This window comes from Homalodisca vitripennis, chromosome 1 (assembly GCF_021130785.1).
Source record: "Homalodisca vitripennis isolate AUS2020 chromosome 1, UT_GWSS_2.1, whole genome shotgun sequence".
Lineage (NCBI taxonomy): Eukaryota > Metazoa > Arthropoda > Insecta > Hemiptera > Cicadellidae > Homalodisca > Homalodisca vitripennis.
In genome coordinates, this window is record NC_060207.1 from 36199728 (window position 1) to 36217843 (window position 18116).

The 18116-nt window shown below is 33.2% G+C and overlaps 1 protein-coding gene across 1 annotated transcript in view; it reads left to right on the plus strand.

Annotated features, from left to right (window-relative positions):
- The window catches only part of LOC124359779 (alpha-aminoadipic semialdehyde synthase, mitochondrial), a 31484-nt gene extending 15581 nt beyond the window's left edge, over positions 1-15903 (plus strand). Inside the window, exons 11-19 of the mRNA XM_046812804.1 lie at positions 923-993; positions 4916-5043; positions 7128-7368; positions 10201-10450; positions 10957-11128; positions 12724-12818; positions 14815-15016; positions 15106-15282; positions 15553-15903. Of these exons, the coding sequence (XP_046668760.1) occupies positions 923-993; positions 4916-5043; positions 7128-7368; positions 10201-10450; positions 10957-11128; positions 12724-12818; positions 14815-15016; positions 15106-15282; positions 15553-15671 (1455 nt within the window). The 3' untranslated portion in view covers positions 15672-15903. The remainder of the gene's footprint in view (positions 1-922; positions 994-4915; positions 5044-7127; positions 7369-10200; positions 10451-10956; positions 11129-12723; positions 12819-14814; positions 15017-15105; positions 15283-15552) is intronic.
- The last annotated feature ends 2213 nt before the right edge of the window (positions 15904-18116 follow it).

Here is an 18116-nt window from a genome sequence, read left to right on the forward strand (position 1 = left end):
CCGGAATGAGACAAGTTTTTTAGGGAAAAGGGCTCTTAGTACTTCCATTGATATGATTGATACACAAGCAGACGTAGAACTATCTTACTGAAAGCACATATGAAGGTTATCTACTAAATTTTGGTATCGATGCCTTAAAAAGTGTTCAAGCATGATAACATAAGGTTGTGAACCCAAAAGCTGTAACATGTTTTTTGGCAGAACGTTGTGTCAAACTCAAAAGGGACTGCCTCACAGCCTCAATGCTTTCAGGGTTTCAAGCATTTTATCTTCACCTGATGATATTTTTCAATGCTAAACCTGTTTTAAAAAAATTATCAACTCACTTCAATATATTCTTTTGATCAGGAACTTGTTTATTCTGTGGAATTTTGAACAATACATGAAACACTCTTAATACCAAAATCACAGAACTGTTGTTTTTGAGAACTCTTCTACTGCAAAGCATGTTGAACTCCTATCCAAGACATAGTGGCGAATATAAACAGCTATACTTTTGAGCAAGTTCGAGGGCTTAAAGCAGGGTGATCTCTGCTTTGAAGATTGAGTACAGAGAATAATGGGAAATATTTTAATTCTGTTACAAACACAAAGTTCTCTAAATCTTTACCAAGTTCAAAACCACACAAAAATAGATAAACAAATTCACATCATACTAATTCCCTGGTCTTCTATTTTAAATTGTCTTTTATTTAAACATGAGGATGGATTGAGTCTTGTCAATTTTTGATCTGTAATTTTGAGACCTACATTTAACTTGCAGATAGTGTATTGTAGGAAATCTTATTCACTTTATAGAGGGAACTGTAGGTTTTTGTATTACATTTAGATAATATTCTTAAAATTGTTTTTGTCTGTAACACTGGAATGCTTGCAGTAGTGTAAAATTATCATTGCTTTTATTAATATACTTTGTTCACAGGCCATTATAGCAAGTAATGGAAAATTAACACCGAATTTTGAATACATCGAAGAGCTACGGCAAGATTCAAAGTAAGTGAAAATAGTTCTCATAGATTAATATCAACAGAATTATTCAAATATATCCAGAAATATTCTATTGTCCGTATAATGAGTGTTAACTGCAGAAGTCCCAACAAATGAAAAAAATTTAAGTAATGTAGAGATTGGTAGGTGAGAAGTGATATAAATATCCGGCCTTGATAAAATGTTAACACGTTCACGACGACCAATATTTACTGCAGTTTCTAATATGACGACGCCATTTTAGGTATAGTATGACCTGTGGACGAAATTGAGATTTTCGCACAAAGAGGCCTGTTATGACTATATAAAAGGCCATGCGTCATCGAAAACTAAAAATATTATTGCAAACATATGATTTTCAAAATTTTTTTGCGTGACCCACCGGTGGGTCACGATGCGTATTCTAAATACTGTATTACAAAGGCGCGTCGTGACCCACCGGTGAGTCACGCTGTATTTCAGCTGTTCTCATAGCCCACGTGTTCTGCGCTCCGTTTCGTGTTCAGCCAGACTGCTTGGCGCCAAATAACACGTGAGCCAATCGTTTAGCTCCATTTGTTCCAATCGTTTTGCTCCATTTGTTTACAATGTAATTTATTTGTTCTAACCTCACTTACACCAGTTGTACTTCGTGGTCTCACATCGTTTACATTTATTTTCGTTTGTGAACATTGTAGGTGCAAAGTGACTGGTAAAAATGGATGACTGTGATATAGAAGACGCGTTGTTCTCTGACATTTCAGAACTTAGTGAACTTCAATACTCTGGAAGTGAGTATGTTCCATCGGATTCTGTGAATAGTGAATCAGAAGATGAAGTTACGGAGGACGAAGATGAAACGATAAATACAACTGCACTATTGTCCTCTGTAAGTAATTGTGTAAACACTGTAAATAGTTTAGGTGCCAGTATTCAAAACTATGGTCAGGCTAATGATAACCGACCTGGACCATCACATACTATATCTCCTGCATCTAATAAATCTACTGTGGATAATGCAAATGATGTAGGTATTCAAAACAATGGCAGGCCTAATACCAACGAACCTGAACCATCACGTACTACATCTCCTGCAGTTGATGAAGCTACTGGTAGTGATAACTGGAGTGACTGTACATTAACTGAGAGGGATTTCCCTTTCACTGGAGAAGAGGGTTTGATGTATGACTTTGATAGAAGCGATCCCATGACAGTTAACAGGCAGTTTTTTACTGATGAGGTTTTACAGTTAATAGTAACTGAAACCAACAAGAACGCTCGTAATTACTTATCAAGTCATGAGGTAAGAAGACGATCTCTAATGAGAAACTGGTTAGACTGTGACGAGATAGAAATTATGAAGTTTTTTGGAATCATTTTGATAATGGGAATATGCCCTCTTCCACAACTCAGACTGTATTGGTCCAAGAATAAACTTTTTGAAAATGAAGTAATTAAAAAAACCATGAAAAGGGACCGTTTTGAGGCAATTCTCAAATGCCTCCATTTTTCTAACAATGAGGAAGTAGCAGAAACAGAGCCAAGGCTTGCCAAAATTAAGAAAATTGTTGATATGCTGAACAAAAATTTTCAATCAGTTATGAAGCCAGGAGAAAACATTGTCATCGACGAAACAATGGTGCCTTGGCGTGGGCGCCTTCATTTTAGGCAATACAACCCCAACAAGACACACAAGTATGGAATCAAAGTGTACAAGTTGTGTTCTGGTGAAGCATACACGTACAATTGTAAAATTTATGCAGGTACAAATGATATTACAGGGAATAAAGGACATGCCCAGAAAATAATACTTCTGTTAGCTTCTGATTTGTTGCTTCAGGGTCGCACTATATTTGCCGACAACTTCTATAATTCTGTTCCTCTCGCAGAATTTCTTCTCCACAAAAGAACATACTTATGTGGCACCCTTCGTGCAGACAGGGTCAATAATCCAAAAGAGCTCGTCAAGAAAAATATCAAAAGAGGCGAAGTATCTGCTCTTCAAAACGAAAGGGGAGTCAAAGTTATACTCTGGAAAGATAAAAGGCGTGTCCTCATGATTTCTACCCGTGCAGAAGACCAAGGGATTTTAAAAGACACTGGTAGAAAAAATAGCAAAGGACAACCTATTTTAAAGCCGTCGGCAGTGCTGGCATACAATGGAGCCAAAAAGGGAGTTGATGTTTCTGACCAGCTGTCGTCGTATTATACCCCTCTCAGAAAAACCATTCGGTGGTACATGAAAGTAGCATTTGAGCTTCTTCTTGGCACATGTGTGGTTAATTCACTTGTAGTATACAACCACGGTAAACCTAAAAAGGACCATATGGACATGTTAGGCTTCCGGTTAGCACTTATAAGTAAAATGATTGCTAGCCCAGTGACCAACAGAATACAAACACCGGCTCTGCGTGCACCAGATGTAGAAGTAAGAAGGCGGCCTTTGTTGACCCACAAACTATCTCAGCAGGAAGGACCTGCCCGGACTTCTCGCAAAAGATGTCTGCCGTGTTATAGTGAACTGGCCGACAGACTTGGAACTAGTGAGGCGAGGAAGAAAGCAAGAAAAGTCACTACATTTTGCAATGATTGTCCTAATTCTCCTTCTATGTGTATCTTATGTTTTAACTCTAAGCACAAGTAAATTGTAAAAACATTACTCACTCTTGCATTGTTTGCCATATAGTTATATATCTTACTATGTTTTTCAAAGTTAATAACGTTTTTTAAATCCATGTTCTGATATTACACATGCTGCATTTTATAATAAACCGTTGTCCATATAGGCAACATGAAAAATACTAGTGTTTATATTTTTAAATCCTATAATATCACTGTGTTAGTAAACGTGTTCCTGATATACCTACATGTTCCCACAATCTTCCTGGTGGACGTGGTTAACATTAAACGGCCAATTCTTTGACTGTATAAAATCTACAGCCATATAGAAACGCATTGTTACGTGACTCACCGGTGGGTCACGTCGTCCTTTACGAATGGGCCCGTGACCCCCCGGTGGGTCACGTCATCGTGAACGTGTTAAGCCATTACAAAAGAGACTAAAGGCCAGTACATGTTACATCCCATATTGGACTAATAATAACTCTTAAAAATTTATATTTTTATGTCATTTTATGTATGTATTGTATTTTTATATGGGGTGTTGATTTGTTTAAGGTTTTTAAACAGGTTTTACCTAACAATTTAATATTTTGTCAAACTTAACGGTGTGCAATATTAATAACAGTTTTAAAAAATATGTTTTTTTTTCTGGTTTAATACCTTTTACAACAATAAAAGAGATAAAAAAGAATTTATCTTGGTACAACATGTGCAGTTAGAAACACATTTTCAATTAAAAACTGTATTGGTTACTAGAGATCTGTGGTGGCCAGAAGTATATATTCTATACTCCACCACTCTGGTGCAGAATGGTAAAATATTATGGCTCACAATAGAAATAGCAAAAAATACAGAAACTAAAAATGCTTCAACAACATTTTGGCAAGACACGTGACAACTTATCAAACGATCTGTAACAAAAATAAATACATTTAAATAATTACTTCTATAATATACTCATAATATAAAAAGTCTTCGGTTGACCCGAACATACTAAAAGTTTTCATATCCAACTGAAAAGTAAAATGTTGTATTCTTTTCTATCTACAGCATTTAGTAAATTTGTAAAGGAAATATTAATTTTATTATTTACTGTGAGTATAATATTCAATATGGCGTCAAATGAAGAGAACAAAAGTATTTTTGTATCAATATAAATTTATTTTTTAAGTTTCCAAATAAATATTCACATCTTTGTAGTTTTTTTATGTGTGTGTTAATTTACAGCAAAATACACAAACCTATAACTTAGACTTATCTCTAATGATTGAATGACTAAAGTTTATTTTAAATCTCTATTTTTACAACCCCATAAATATTGTTACAGGCGGATTCGTCAAAAACTCCCAGATGTAGGGGGAGCCACAAAGAAAATTCTGATATTGGGAGCTGGTCGTGTCAGCTCTCCACTTGTTAAATATCTGAACCGAGATGAAAATGTACATATCACTTTAGGTAAGTAAGTCAGTTAAGCATACAGATGTATTAATACTTCAGATTAATAATCAGATTTTATTTATTTATCATGATTTACATGAAACATAATATACATTGTCAACTTAATACTATTTCTTTAAAGCTAGAACTAAATACTAAAACAGCATAATACATTTTTTCTTTAAAACAACTTCTCAATTGCAAAGTAAAGAACGAGATATAAATATATTTAGTTACTACACATGTAAAGATAAACAATTCTAGAAAAAAGTTAAAATCACAACAGAGAAATTAACAACTACATAAGGAAAATTCATATACAATATAACAATTACAAATACACACACGCACACACGTGCACACACACACACACACACACACACACACACACACACACAATGAAATAAATAAATATTGGATTTATAAACACTACAAAAATAAATAGTTAAGATAAAAGCTAAAATACATAATCATGGTGAAATAATTTCTTAGATGATAATTAAAAACAGTGTCTTACATAGATTTTGGAGCACATTTTTGATGAAACAATCCCATTACAAATTACTGCAAAATTATTGTTGTAAAATTGCTTGTCAAATACACACACACACTAAATAAATAACACTTGATATTTGTTGATGAAAATGTTTTTTTTTCAATTAGTTAACCTCTCTTAGATGTCTTATAGTCACTAAGAGACACTCAGTCAAAAATATGAAGAAACCAAGCTTTGCTCGGTATTTTTTCTGGTAAATCGTGTTTTGGGATTCATTTTATGATATACTTGTCTGCAAACGATAAAATTATAAATGCCATGGCTATTTATTGTTCTGTCATCTTCTGCATTAAAGGATACTAGAGCAAAAGATTAGTTTCTGCTTTTTATTTTTTTATGAAACTCTTCCAAATATGGGTGATAGTTTCAAAAAAGACATACTAATTCTTTGAAAATTTTAATTGTTCCATTAAATTTTGTCCATGCAAACAAAAGTAACCAAAAGAATTTCTATTTATGCGATTAGAAACCCGTTCCTCAGGGAAATGCAATGCACCGCAATGGATACACAAAATTTTAAATGGTCCTAGGGCATGATATTGCACAGGTGCAGTAACGGCACATTTATATGTCGGTAAATAATTATTAAATTCTAAAGCCCTACGAAATCTTCCGTCTCTATGTCTTCTAATCTGTATACTCGTTGCTCGTCATTTTCGGTAGCTAAATGTTGTGCCGTACACTGCCGCAAATCTTGCACATGTCGCTTTTGTAGCTCGTCATTTTCAGTAGCTACACACTGGTGCAAATCTTGTAGACATCGAAACATCTATATCATGAGACCTTTCTGCTTGTATAATGTTAGTTAAGGTTTGCAGGCATTAGACTTTAGCAGTACATGTGAGACGAAGTACAGTATATGAAATAGATTTAATTTTAAAAGGAGTAAAATTATTTATTAACTTATATTACAATAAAAATTTCCTTTTTGTTTGAACCTTCGTTAATTCATACAAACATTTTTATTTTTACTCTTTCGTATTTCTGATGAAACATCAGCTGTGGATTGGCTTACTACTCTTGCTATGATACATCAGATGTCATTTACTATAGAATGTAAACAAAGAAATAAAAAATAAATAAATATTGACTTTGTAGCAGTTTTTCATTACTTGAAAACATGGATAAAACAACATTTTCTAAACATGAAACCTAGCTAGATCGATTTATCTCCTCCAAAACCCCCTGCATACTAAATTTCATGAAAATCGTTAGAGCCGTGTCCGAGATTCAGATTATATATATATAAATCTCTTCTTTAGCTGACCTATTCACAAGTGTATAACTGAGAAGCGCGATCCTGTCTGACAAGTATTACTGTTACCAAAGCGACCATGTCAGGTTTTAACGTAATTATTACTGGTTTAGTTTTGTAATGAAACCAGTAGATTCTTCACCCGAATTCTCCTTAGTGCTGGTTTAGCATGTTGCAACCATATGTGATATCACCTCATCTATCTAAATTCCCTGCTCAGTTGTTAACAGAATTTCTTATAACAGATTCACTAAAAGTCAGAATAAAATATAAAGAGGCTGTATGTTGTAGCATCTTCACTACAAGAGGAAGCGAGCACAGTGGCCAGACAATATTCCCGCGTAGAGCCAGTGTTAGTAGATGTGGTACAAAGGCCAGACCACCTCAAGACCCTAGTGGAGGCATCAGACCTAGTGGTCTCACTGTTGCCTTTCCAGCTGCATCATCTGGTAGCAGAGTGTTGCATCTCTTCCCAAGTCAACATGGTTACTGCATCCTACTGCACACTTGAAATGATGCGACTCCATGATAAGTAAGTTGTTTTATCAATTTACTGCTTCAATCAATGTAATGTAAATGTTTAATACTTATGACAACACAAAAGTGTTTAACAATCAATCAGTCACTCTCTTTGTACAACTGCCTTAGTTATGTTCTGCTATTTGAATAGTTAAAACTATCTTTTGTTAGAAAAAACTTATTTATGCTCATTCTAAATTGATAGCTTATTTTTAACACAGAATTGTATTAAAAACTTAAAAGCAGTCATTCTAACCGAACATTTATTGCACCACTTTAAGAAGTGATTTAAAATTACAAATTTAATAAAGATATTATATTTTACAACAGAAAAATGCTCCACGTTCCACGTTTTCTTTATAATTTAAGAAACTACTTTGATACTGAATGGATGTTAATGTAGTTTTATATACAGGGTGGAAAAAAAGTATGGAAACGCTTTCACTAATTTTGTATGGCTTCACTTATACAAATTAAATTTTGTACATCACCACTTGTATTAAGAACCTAGTTTTTGAGACCAGTGGGGACATTTTATCTTTTCAGGGGGTCGGCCCGTGAGGAGTCGGACGAAAATCTTAAATGTAAGCATAGGCCGAGTTTGGTATCATATTAAAGGTTTAGTAAAGAGAAACTCATTACCGCAAACCGCACTTAAAAAGGTTGACTCTATCCAGAGTACGGGCCGTTTGAATTTCATAAATAACGTTTGATTAATTATTATTTCTCCGCAATTTCACAGTCTCAAGTAAACTGTTCTGACTGAAAATGACACTTTATGGAACACAATTATCCAAAAGAATTTAATTAAAAATTATCTGTGTATTACAAAAAATAACCATACCTTTTAAATGAGGTGCTCAAACTGCTCTCCGAACACTTGTTGGCAATGAGCTAGTCTATTATAAAAACCTACTGCAGTCACATTTTGAAGCATCTCTGGTGTAATTCTTCTTGCTTCTTCTAATAAACAATTTGTCAGCTCCTCAATGTTGGCTGGTTTAGTTTTATACACATTATCTTTTAAGAAGCCCCACAAAAAGAAATCTAGTGGATTAAGATCCGGTGACCTAGCCGGCCACTCAACGGTACCCCTGCGACCAATCCAACGGTTAGGAAACACTTCATCTAACAGATTGCGCACCCGAAAATAGTAATGGGGCGGTGCTCCACCTTGCTGAAACCATACTGCATTAAAATTTGCCCCAAGAAGAGCACGCACTGCTGGCAAAATGTTATTTGTCGACATATTGAAATAAATTTCGCCTGTTAGATTTCCATCTATCACAAACGGTCCTACAATGTTATTGTTTATTATTCCAGCCCACATATTCACTTTCTGAGGCCTTTGTGTGTGGCCTTCTATCATCCAGTGTGGATTATGGTCGGCCCAGTAACAGCAATTATGCCTATTAACTTGTCCATTAACAAAGAATGTAGCTTCATCTGAAAACAATATCGAACTTAAAAAATTTTGAATTTCGTCACACTTTCTCATCATTATTTCGCAAAATTCAGTCCTTCGATCAAAATCATCCTCTGAAAGTTCTTGGGTTAGGGTTACTTTAAAAGGGTGATACTTGTTTTTGTGTAAAACATTCAACACTGAGGTATGGCTCATATCAAGATCTTCTGCAGCCACTCTGGCCGAGGTGCTGGGATTTTCAACAAATGTTTGGAGTACATCCAAAGATTTTTGTTCATTTGTTGCCGATTTAGGCCTGCCACTTTTGACTGTTCTAGTTTCTTCAAATCTTTTTACTGTCTTAAACACTGTTGACTTACTAATTGGGGGTCTATCAAGAAAAGTGTCATTAAACAAATGCGCTGTTTCTTCATAGGGACGAACTAGATATCCATACCCACGCATCATAAGCAGCGTGATTCTCTCAAACTCACTAAGTGACATTGCTTTTAAAACTAGTAGAATAAAATGTAAACACTTAAGTAAAAAAATGTATAACTATCGCAGTACATTCTAGTAAAGACTTTCAACTTTATCTTACGTGAACTAAATTATAACGTAGACTAAAAACCAAGCTGATATTAAAAATACAAAACTGTGGAGTTTTGCTGTGACAGTACTGTTTGTATTGCCTAAACCAGTTTATGTTTGCCTGAGATAAAAGGGCTGGAGGGACTGGACCTTGACCTCATGTTGATAAGGAGTTACGGTGGTATTATTGAATACTCTCAGTTTCTTGAAGACAAGACAGGAAAACCCCTATTTACTGTTATCCAACAAATGTAGAGGTAAAAAAAATAATTTTTTTGGAAATTGTTTTTCAAATTTACATAACCGACATAAAACATACTACTGAAAGTAAATTAGTTACTTCACAAGACAAAATTACTAAACTTCTTTCTCATGAAATTCATACGGCCCGTACTCTGGATAGGGTCAACCTTTTTAAGTGCGGTTTACGGTAATGAGTTTCTCTTTACTAGACCTTTAATTTGATACCAAACTCGGCCTATGCTTACATTTAAGATTTTCGTCCGACTCCTCACGGGCCGTCCCCCTGAAAAGATAAAATGTCCCCACTGGTCTCAAAAACTAGGTTCTTAATACAAGTGGTGATGTACAAAATTTAATTTGTATAAGTGAAGCCATACAAAATTAGTGAAAGCGTTTCCATACTTTTTTTCCACCCTGTATATATATATATATATATATATATATATATATATATATATACTGTATATATATATATATATATATATATATATATATATATATATACTTATAATGTGCCTATGAATATATTTACACCAACTGTAAGTTTATACTAGAAAACCCTCTATTGTTTAACTTAAAATATAAGATGCTTATCTTGTACTGTAGAGCCGTCCAAGCCGGAGTCACCATTGTCAACGAGGTGGGGCTGGACCCAGGTATTGACCATCTATTAGCTATTGAGTGCATTGATGAGATTCATCAGGCTGGAGGCAAGGTTGAGTCATTCGTGTCATACTGTGGCGGTTTGCCGGCTCCTGAATTCTCCAACAATCCTCTTCGGTACAAGTTCTCCTGGTCACCAAGAGGTGTCCTGTTAAATGTCTTGGGCAATGCCAAGTATATGAAAAATTCTAAGGTAATTCAGGAAAGCAGTTAGGACTGCACTTCATAGAAATATTTAAAAATCCAATTCTGTTTGAGGCCATTAATAGTGAGTTAGTTAAACTTTACAAAATATTATTGAGTTCTTTTCAGCACTTTAATGTAATAGATTTAGATTCTGTTTAAAAATTGCTAAATATAGTGCTTATTTATTACAGGATAACATTTCATTGGCAAGTCATCAGAACTGTAGAAATCAGTGGCCTAAAAAATGTTAATGGAAGGAAATTTGAGTAAATTATAGTTTATGAATTTGAATGAAGTTTTATGAGGTTTTTGTGAGTTATATTTAATCCTTATTTAATGATTGTAATACTTGTTTAGTCTACTAAATATGTTTAAAACTTGTATTTTCTAATACTTTCATGTTTTATTACTGTAATTAATTGTAAACTAAAACAAATAGTAAGATTTACTGTTTCCTTTGCAATAGAATTTTTTTTAAATCAATGAGCATTGAAAAATATGTGTCATACCCAGATTGTGGATGTGGCAGCTGGAGGTGAATTACTAAAGAGTGGCAACGACTTGGACTTCTTGCCTGGCTTTGCTCTCGAAGGTTACCCCAACAGAGACAGTTTACGTTATGCACAGCTGTATGGGATAGCAGCGGAGGTTCAAACAATGTTCCGTGGTTCCATTCGGTACAAAGGTATTGGATATTTCTATAGTTTAATGTTATTAAAATTTGGTGCTACATATCAGACTAAATTCCATTTAACAATATTAAATTACAGACAAAAAGATTTTTATTGATCTAAAATTATTGAATGCACATGACACACTTTTAAGTATTAAGTATGTATCTGATTCCGATGTAAAGAATGTGTCAGCTGTCCATGATTTATTTTATATATGATTTTCCTGGAAATTATATATTTTACTCAGAGAACCGGTTGAACCTTTTGGTAAATAATTGGGATTCTCTCACAGTAGATGTTTCCATTAGTCTGTCATCTTACATTTTCCCTTTGACTTAATAAAATAAGCTTAAAAAATTAGAAGAATAAAAAGTTGAAAAGTATAAACTATTTTTTTTATTTTTGAGGTTCAAAAGTAGTTGATCTGTACAAAAGGGTTTGAATTGCAGTTATTATACATTGTTTTTTTCAAGTGCATTAGAAAGGAATAAAAACTAAATTAATCTCCAATGAAATCATAAATATTTGAATGTTTGATGTAAAGAATGATCTGTCCTTTTTAAAATAGATGGCACCTCTTTTTATTAAGTTAGTGGTGCCTCCTATTGGTGCTCATTAAGATTGACAATTTTCTTTGTATACTGCACAGAGTTTGCGATGGTGTATATCCACAACAAAACTTTCACCAATTGAAAATGGATTTATAGCACATATCTGATAGTTAGATAATGATAGTGGCCATTCTGAAAACATGTCATGGACTAAGAAATGATTTTTTAATTTTATAATGCCAAACTTGGGTTACACAGCAGTGCTTGGATAACATCATTAACCCCATTCCTATTCACATAAAACAAATAGGAAATTAAGACCCAAATATCCTTAATATATCAATATAATTAAGTTTCTTGAATCACTTTTACATTTTAATGTTTTGGTATTTATAATATTTTAAGATCTACATAAGTTATTTTGTAGTATACGAGTACATACTTCAACTTTGCTAATGAGAAATTCACACTCAAGTGGACAGATTAGTATGTTTTATTAAAATATAACAAAAATAAATAGAAATAACCTTTTCTTTCCTATTAAAATTAATGGTCCATTTTAGGATGCTTACATTCATCCAAATTAAACAACTTATATTTAACTTCTATTAAATATTTGCTCCAAATTAATTTTCAATCTAATTTACTATTTTTTACTACAGATATAATGGTGGATTTGACCCTGCCAAACTCTAACAATTAGGATCTTTAAATATTATTATTCCTGGCACAGCTGCTTAAAACATTATATTTGTATACTATGTAGTCTGACACTTCTGTACTCCTTGTCCTTATCAATCGAGTCTTTCTACCTGATTCTGTCCTTGTAGTGTGTGGCTACTTACTGGCAAAGTTTATAAATTAAAAAACAACACAGCAACTGTGTAAGTTCAACAAATTAAATCATTGTCCACACAAAAGTAACAATTAAGGCTATACATATGTACATTTCAATATAAGTACGAATTGAAAAATATGTAATTAATATTAATAACAGTAGTTTTAAAAATATATTACGAACGAACATCAAAACATGACTATCGTGTATTTTACAGGATTCTTGGAGACAATGCTCTCACTGAAACTTCTTGGATTGATAGATCTAAACACCCATCCTGCTCTTCATCCTGATGGCCCCGACATAACTTGGGTAATATTATTGTTACACCCAGTTGGTAATATGTTTTAATCATCTCTGTTGCTGTAATGTATAGGAGAAGCATTTGGTTGTATTTGTATATCTCCAATTACCTTGGTTTTAAGTAGGCATATGCTTATAATCAATTTAAAGTAGATATTTAATTCATCAATTTGGAAATTCTGAGGAATATTTTATAGATACTGAACATTCTATACGTTTACACAAGTACATAACAGTCACTGACTTAAATTATAAAATTTCCCAAGCTAAACTATTGAAACTGTCTATAAGTGTAGATAAACATAGGGCTGTATAAAACATCAAATTTATTTTAAAACAGTATATTTCTTTTTTGAACTCCTTGCCCACAAATCTCTGAGTTTTCAAAACCAAGTAGCATTTTCAGTTTCACGAACTTCAGGAATTTAATAGTTTAAAAATCAATCTAGCCTTTTTATACTATTAAATAAAAACTACTATCAATACTATATACTATCAATAAAAACTTAACTTTTTTTAATTTAGTGAATTACAGAGAGGAAACTGTGGCTAATCAAATTGTGCCATTAAATAATTGTATGCCAATTTCAAGGTTTAAGAAATAAACATAAATTTTATTTAAGCAATTAAAATTGTAATTTATTTTTTTTAACTTGTTATTATTGCAGTTTATATTATAGCAACATGTGTACTGGGTAAGCCATACAAGTTAATAGGTAAATCACAAAAGGTTCTGGGGTATGAAGATACTAAAAGTAAACATCTATATAGTTTTTAATAAAAATACATAGTTATATTTATCAATTAAAATAATATTTGTTTGTATAAGTCATGTATTTGTTAAAAATAGGCTTTGTTTAAGATCACTCACAAATTTTGTTCTGGGCTGTAAAATCATTATAATAATTGGGTGATCATTCTGACAATGTTGACCTTAAATTCAAATTTAGCCTTTATAATTTTTTAAGAAACATTTTCTTAATGTGGTCGTCATATTATAGTTAGTATTTAATTGTGTAAATATGATGAAAGTTAATTAATAGTACTTTTGAAAATTTTAGTTTTTGAAAAAAGCTTAGCTATCACTAAAAAAATCAATAAAGGGTCAAGAATCACAACAAACCCCTCTTTGTTTTCAAGTATCTCCCTTCTGCACTGCCCATATTTGGTTTCTTCACTCACCTCATGACTTCTACTTTAGAGTTAATCAAAATAATAACTGTGAGGTTGTAGCAAAAATAACTCCTTAATGCACAATTCTTGGAAAGAGGTATTTTAAAACCTAATTTTGAAATTGTAATTCATTTCCTACTATTGAAACATTATTAACATTAATAAACTATAAATTAAAAAAAAATATTTAAAAAAATTAAATTTAAATTTACTTTCTGACAGTTTAACATTTTTAAGATGTTACTTGTTTCATTAATACAGTGATATCACCAGATACTCGCACATTAATTTTTAAGTAACAATCGCACAATCATGTAACAAAAATTAAATAATTCACAAAGACAGAGTACAAACAATAACTATGATGAAGTGGCCACACTTTCACACATATATGCTGAACTGTCATTGTGCAACCACTGAAGGAAGGAACTTTATAGCATTTGGACTTTGTTCAGTTACTTTTCTTGTGTCCAGATGTGTTGCCAAAACAAACAATGCTCATCTCATCTCTGTAGGTGGATATGCAATACTGGCTAGTTCGGTTTCAAATCTTTTGACTGAAAATTTCTCTCCCCAGCAAGACCGAAATATCTTTAAACTTTAATTATATTAGCAATATTTCAAAGGGGTATAAGCCAGAAAACTTACGTGATAGCTTTTACACTGACCACATAAACCTAAAAATAAGATCTTTTTAAATGTTGACCTTCTGAATACATCAATAATGATAAATAAATTTAGCATTTTTTCTGCATCACTTCCCAAATCTACAACTCCTTCCATCAATTAACACCTGTCAGCAAGATTAACACAAAATTAATTATTGTTCCAGCGTGAACTGATGTGTGCCCTGCTAGGGCTGTCACATGCTGATATTTTCTACGAGAACCTGCGAAGCAAGGTCAGCGAAAGAGTGGGTGAGACTCAACTTCTTGCGGTGGAAAAGCTGGGTTTGATGGATGATGTTAAGGTTGTCAAGTGTGGCACACCGATCGAATCTCTCTCTCACTACCTCAGCTTAAGACTTTCTCTAGGTCAGATGTTGCTCTAGTAAAATTTCAAAAAACATAATTTATTGAGAGACATACTTTTTATATCATTTTAATGAGTATTTTTTAAACAGGAGAACAAGAGAGAGATGTGGTTATTTTGAGACATGAGATGGATATAGCATGGGCTGCGGGTCAGAATGAGCGCAGAGATATTACTATGGTGGAATATGGTGATGGCCAAGGGACCTCAGCAATGGCCCGCACAGTAGGACTGCCTGCAGCAATTGCGGCCAAAATGGTTCTTGATGGTAAGCAAAAAAGTAAATCATTGCCTTAAAATTTCAAATTTCCAATACATTGTTTCTTGACCAAGGATTAATAACTGGAACAATTCTCTTGAGCCATAATGTAACACATGACTTTATTTAAATATTTCCTTCTTGATCTTCAATTGTAAAATTGAACCTCTAAAGTCAATTATGTTGTGACTATATAGTAGGTAGTTGATACTTTAAATTTATTTAATGAAAATCACCATCTGTACTAGAAAATAAAGTAATGTTAAAATTTTTTCACAGGAGAAATCCAAGAGCATGGCATGGTCTATCCATTGACACCACACATATACAGGCCAATGCTTAGTCGTCTACGGGCAGAAGGAATTGTTTCAAGAGTTTCAGTAGAAAAAATAGGTTAAACTGTATCATTGAAGATATTGCATATGATAATTAAGGAGAAGAAGATATGTGATTGATTTTCATTGATAAAATAAATCATGTTTATTTTATTAACAATTTTGGGTTGGTAGCGAGCTACAAACCAAATCTGCATATTCTATGTGAAATTTTAAATAATTTAAAAAAGAATTGTGTAAAAAATTAAGAATTAATATCAAATACTGAATTAAATACATTGTATACATGTTGATATTTTAATTGTTAATAATGTTATTGCCCTTACTTCATTAAGCTGAACATTAATGTTTCTCAGTATCTGGTTAAACATCCAAGCCAATATTCATAAACTGTAAGAAACAATTACATAAAAAATGTATTTTTAGTAAAAAGGTATTACAATATTAATAACATTGATGAACCTTCTCCCATTACTAAGAATTAAATCAAATTGTACGCCTCAATACCACTGCAGATCAAATGACAAATTGAATTGTACTACTCAATACCACTGCAGATCAAATGACTAATTGAATTGTACGGCTCAATACTACTGTAGATCAAATGACTAATTGAATTGTATGGCACAATATTACTGCAGATCAAATGACTAATTGAATTGTATGGCTCAATACTACTGCAGATAAAATGACTAATTGAATTGTATGGCTCACTGCAGATCAAATGACTCTAACGGACTTATACTACTATACTGATGAGTGCTGGTCCCACATCTGGAGAATATTTTTCTGACTTGGACATAAATTTTGGTATTTTGAATGTATACAGGGACAATGGAAAGATTGTGAAGGAAACAGGATTTTTTCAGACATTTTCCATTGTTCAGTGAAACAAAAAATCAGTAACACTACGTTTTGAGATCCGCAATTTGATCTCTTCTTCAATTAAATAACTAATCTAACAAAAAATTACAAACTAGGATAAATAAACAAATCATACCAGAGCGTTATAACATGCCTAAGTCAGGAATCGCAACCACCATGTTGTGTGTCAACTCCACTAACTCTAAACCATGCACTTAATAAAAATCACAACACTAATTGAACCGTTTATTTCAGAAACCCGTCAAGTGCAGTTTTTAGGATTTTCGGTAAACGAAGAAAAACTTTTTTATCTCGCCTAATATCATAGATATATGCTTCACATTTTTTTAAATAATACTTCATACCTTTCTAAAACAAATACAGTTTTTAGTAAAGTTTTAAATTTTGTAATAACATTTTTAAAAAATTATAAAATTTTTTCACTTGAGGGTTTCTGCAATAAAGTTTTGTTTTTTATTTTAAAAAGGGTTTTTAGGTCAGAACGGTAATAGAAAGAAGATAAATCACATCAATCAACTACATTTATTTACTTAGTGTAAAAGTACATGTATTTAATCTAATCGTCATACTCTCTATCTACGTTGCATTCAGCTTCTGATGTAGGCCACTGTACGATACTGTTGTAAAAGGCTTCGTACCCAGATGTGTACTTTCTCAGTTTAACAATGTCATTGATTTTTTTTATGTTAATGGGTACCTTTCCAAATGGATATGCTTGCTCCGTTGGGAGTTCGGGAACAGTGTTGTACTTCTTGAAGGTAAATGTTGAGGAGGTAAAGCCATCAATGAACTCCTTGACCACAACCTTTCCTCTTCCGCCTTGTTGTAGTTGAATTCTTTGTATGTAGACACCTTAAAAGGTATTTTTTTTCATTTCTTGGAACACCTCTTTTTCCACTTGTTTCGTCAGAGCTAACAGTCTTTTTGTAATGTTTTGGCCACCAACTGCTAAAAGAAAAGATCATGTCACTTCTACTTGGATAACATCAAAACGGCCAGTTTTGCTTGCTTTAAGGATCATCTCAGCATATTGGTCGGGCGTGTATACTCGGTCAGCTCTACGCACACAACCCGTTTTATGTTACCAAAGTCCCGATCACAGGCTAAAAATGAGTGGCCTCTCACAGGAAAAATAGTGTGAAATCGTCTCAACCAGTCCCTAATCACACAGGTTCATTAAAAACCGCACCACACAGTGGTTTTTATTTTGACCTGAGGGGCCATCGCTAAAAAGGACAATATTTTTCTTTCCAAGTGGAAATACTTCCATTTGAAGGTAGTGTAGTAACATTGAACACACCTCATCAGGCGACTTATTAGCCTCCCCCTCATGGTACATATACATTTTTGCTCTATTTGTTTTCATGTCGTGAACGCAGCAGAAAACATTAACCCACAGCTGTCGTATATAGAAAACCTCTTGAACTGGGTAAATGAGGCGAGAGGAAGGTTCTCTGCATGTAATCTATGCAAATGACAACTGTATCATCGTCCTTATTTTGCGACATTTCCTGTTGTTTTAAGAAAAACTTTTTTGGCCCTGCGCTTATGAACAATTTGTTCTGCAATCACGCTGCGCTTGACATTGTCGCTCAGCTCTTGATCTCGAAGTTTTGCTTTGTA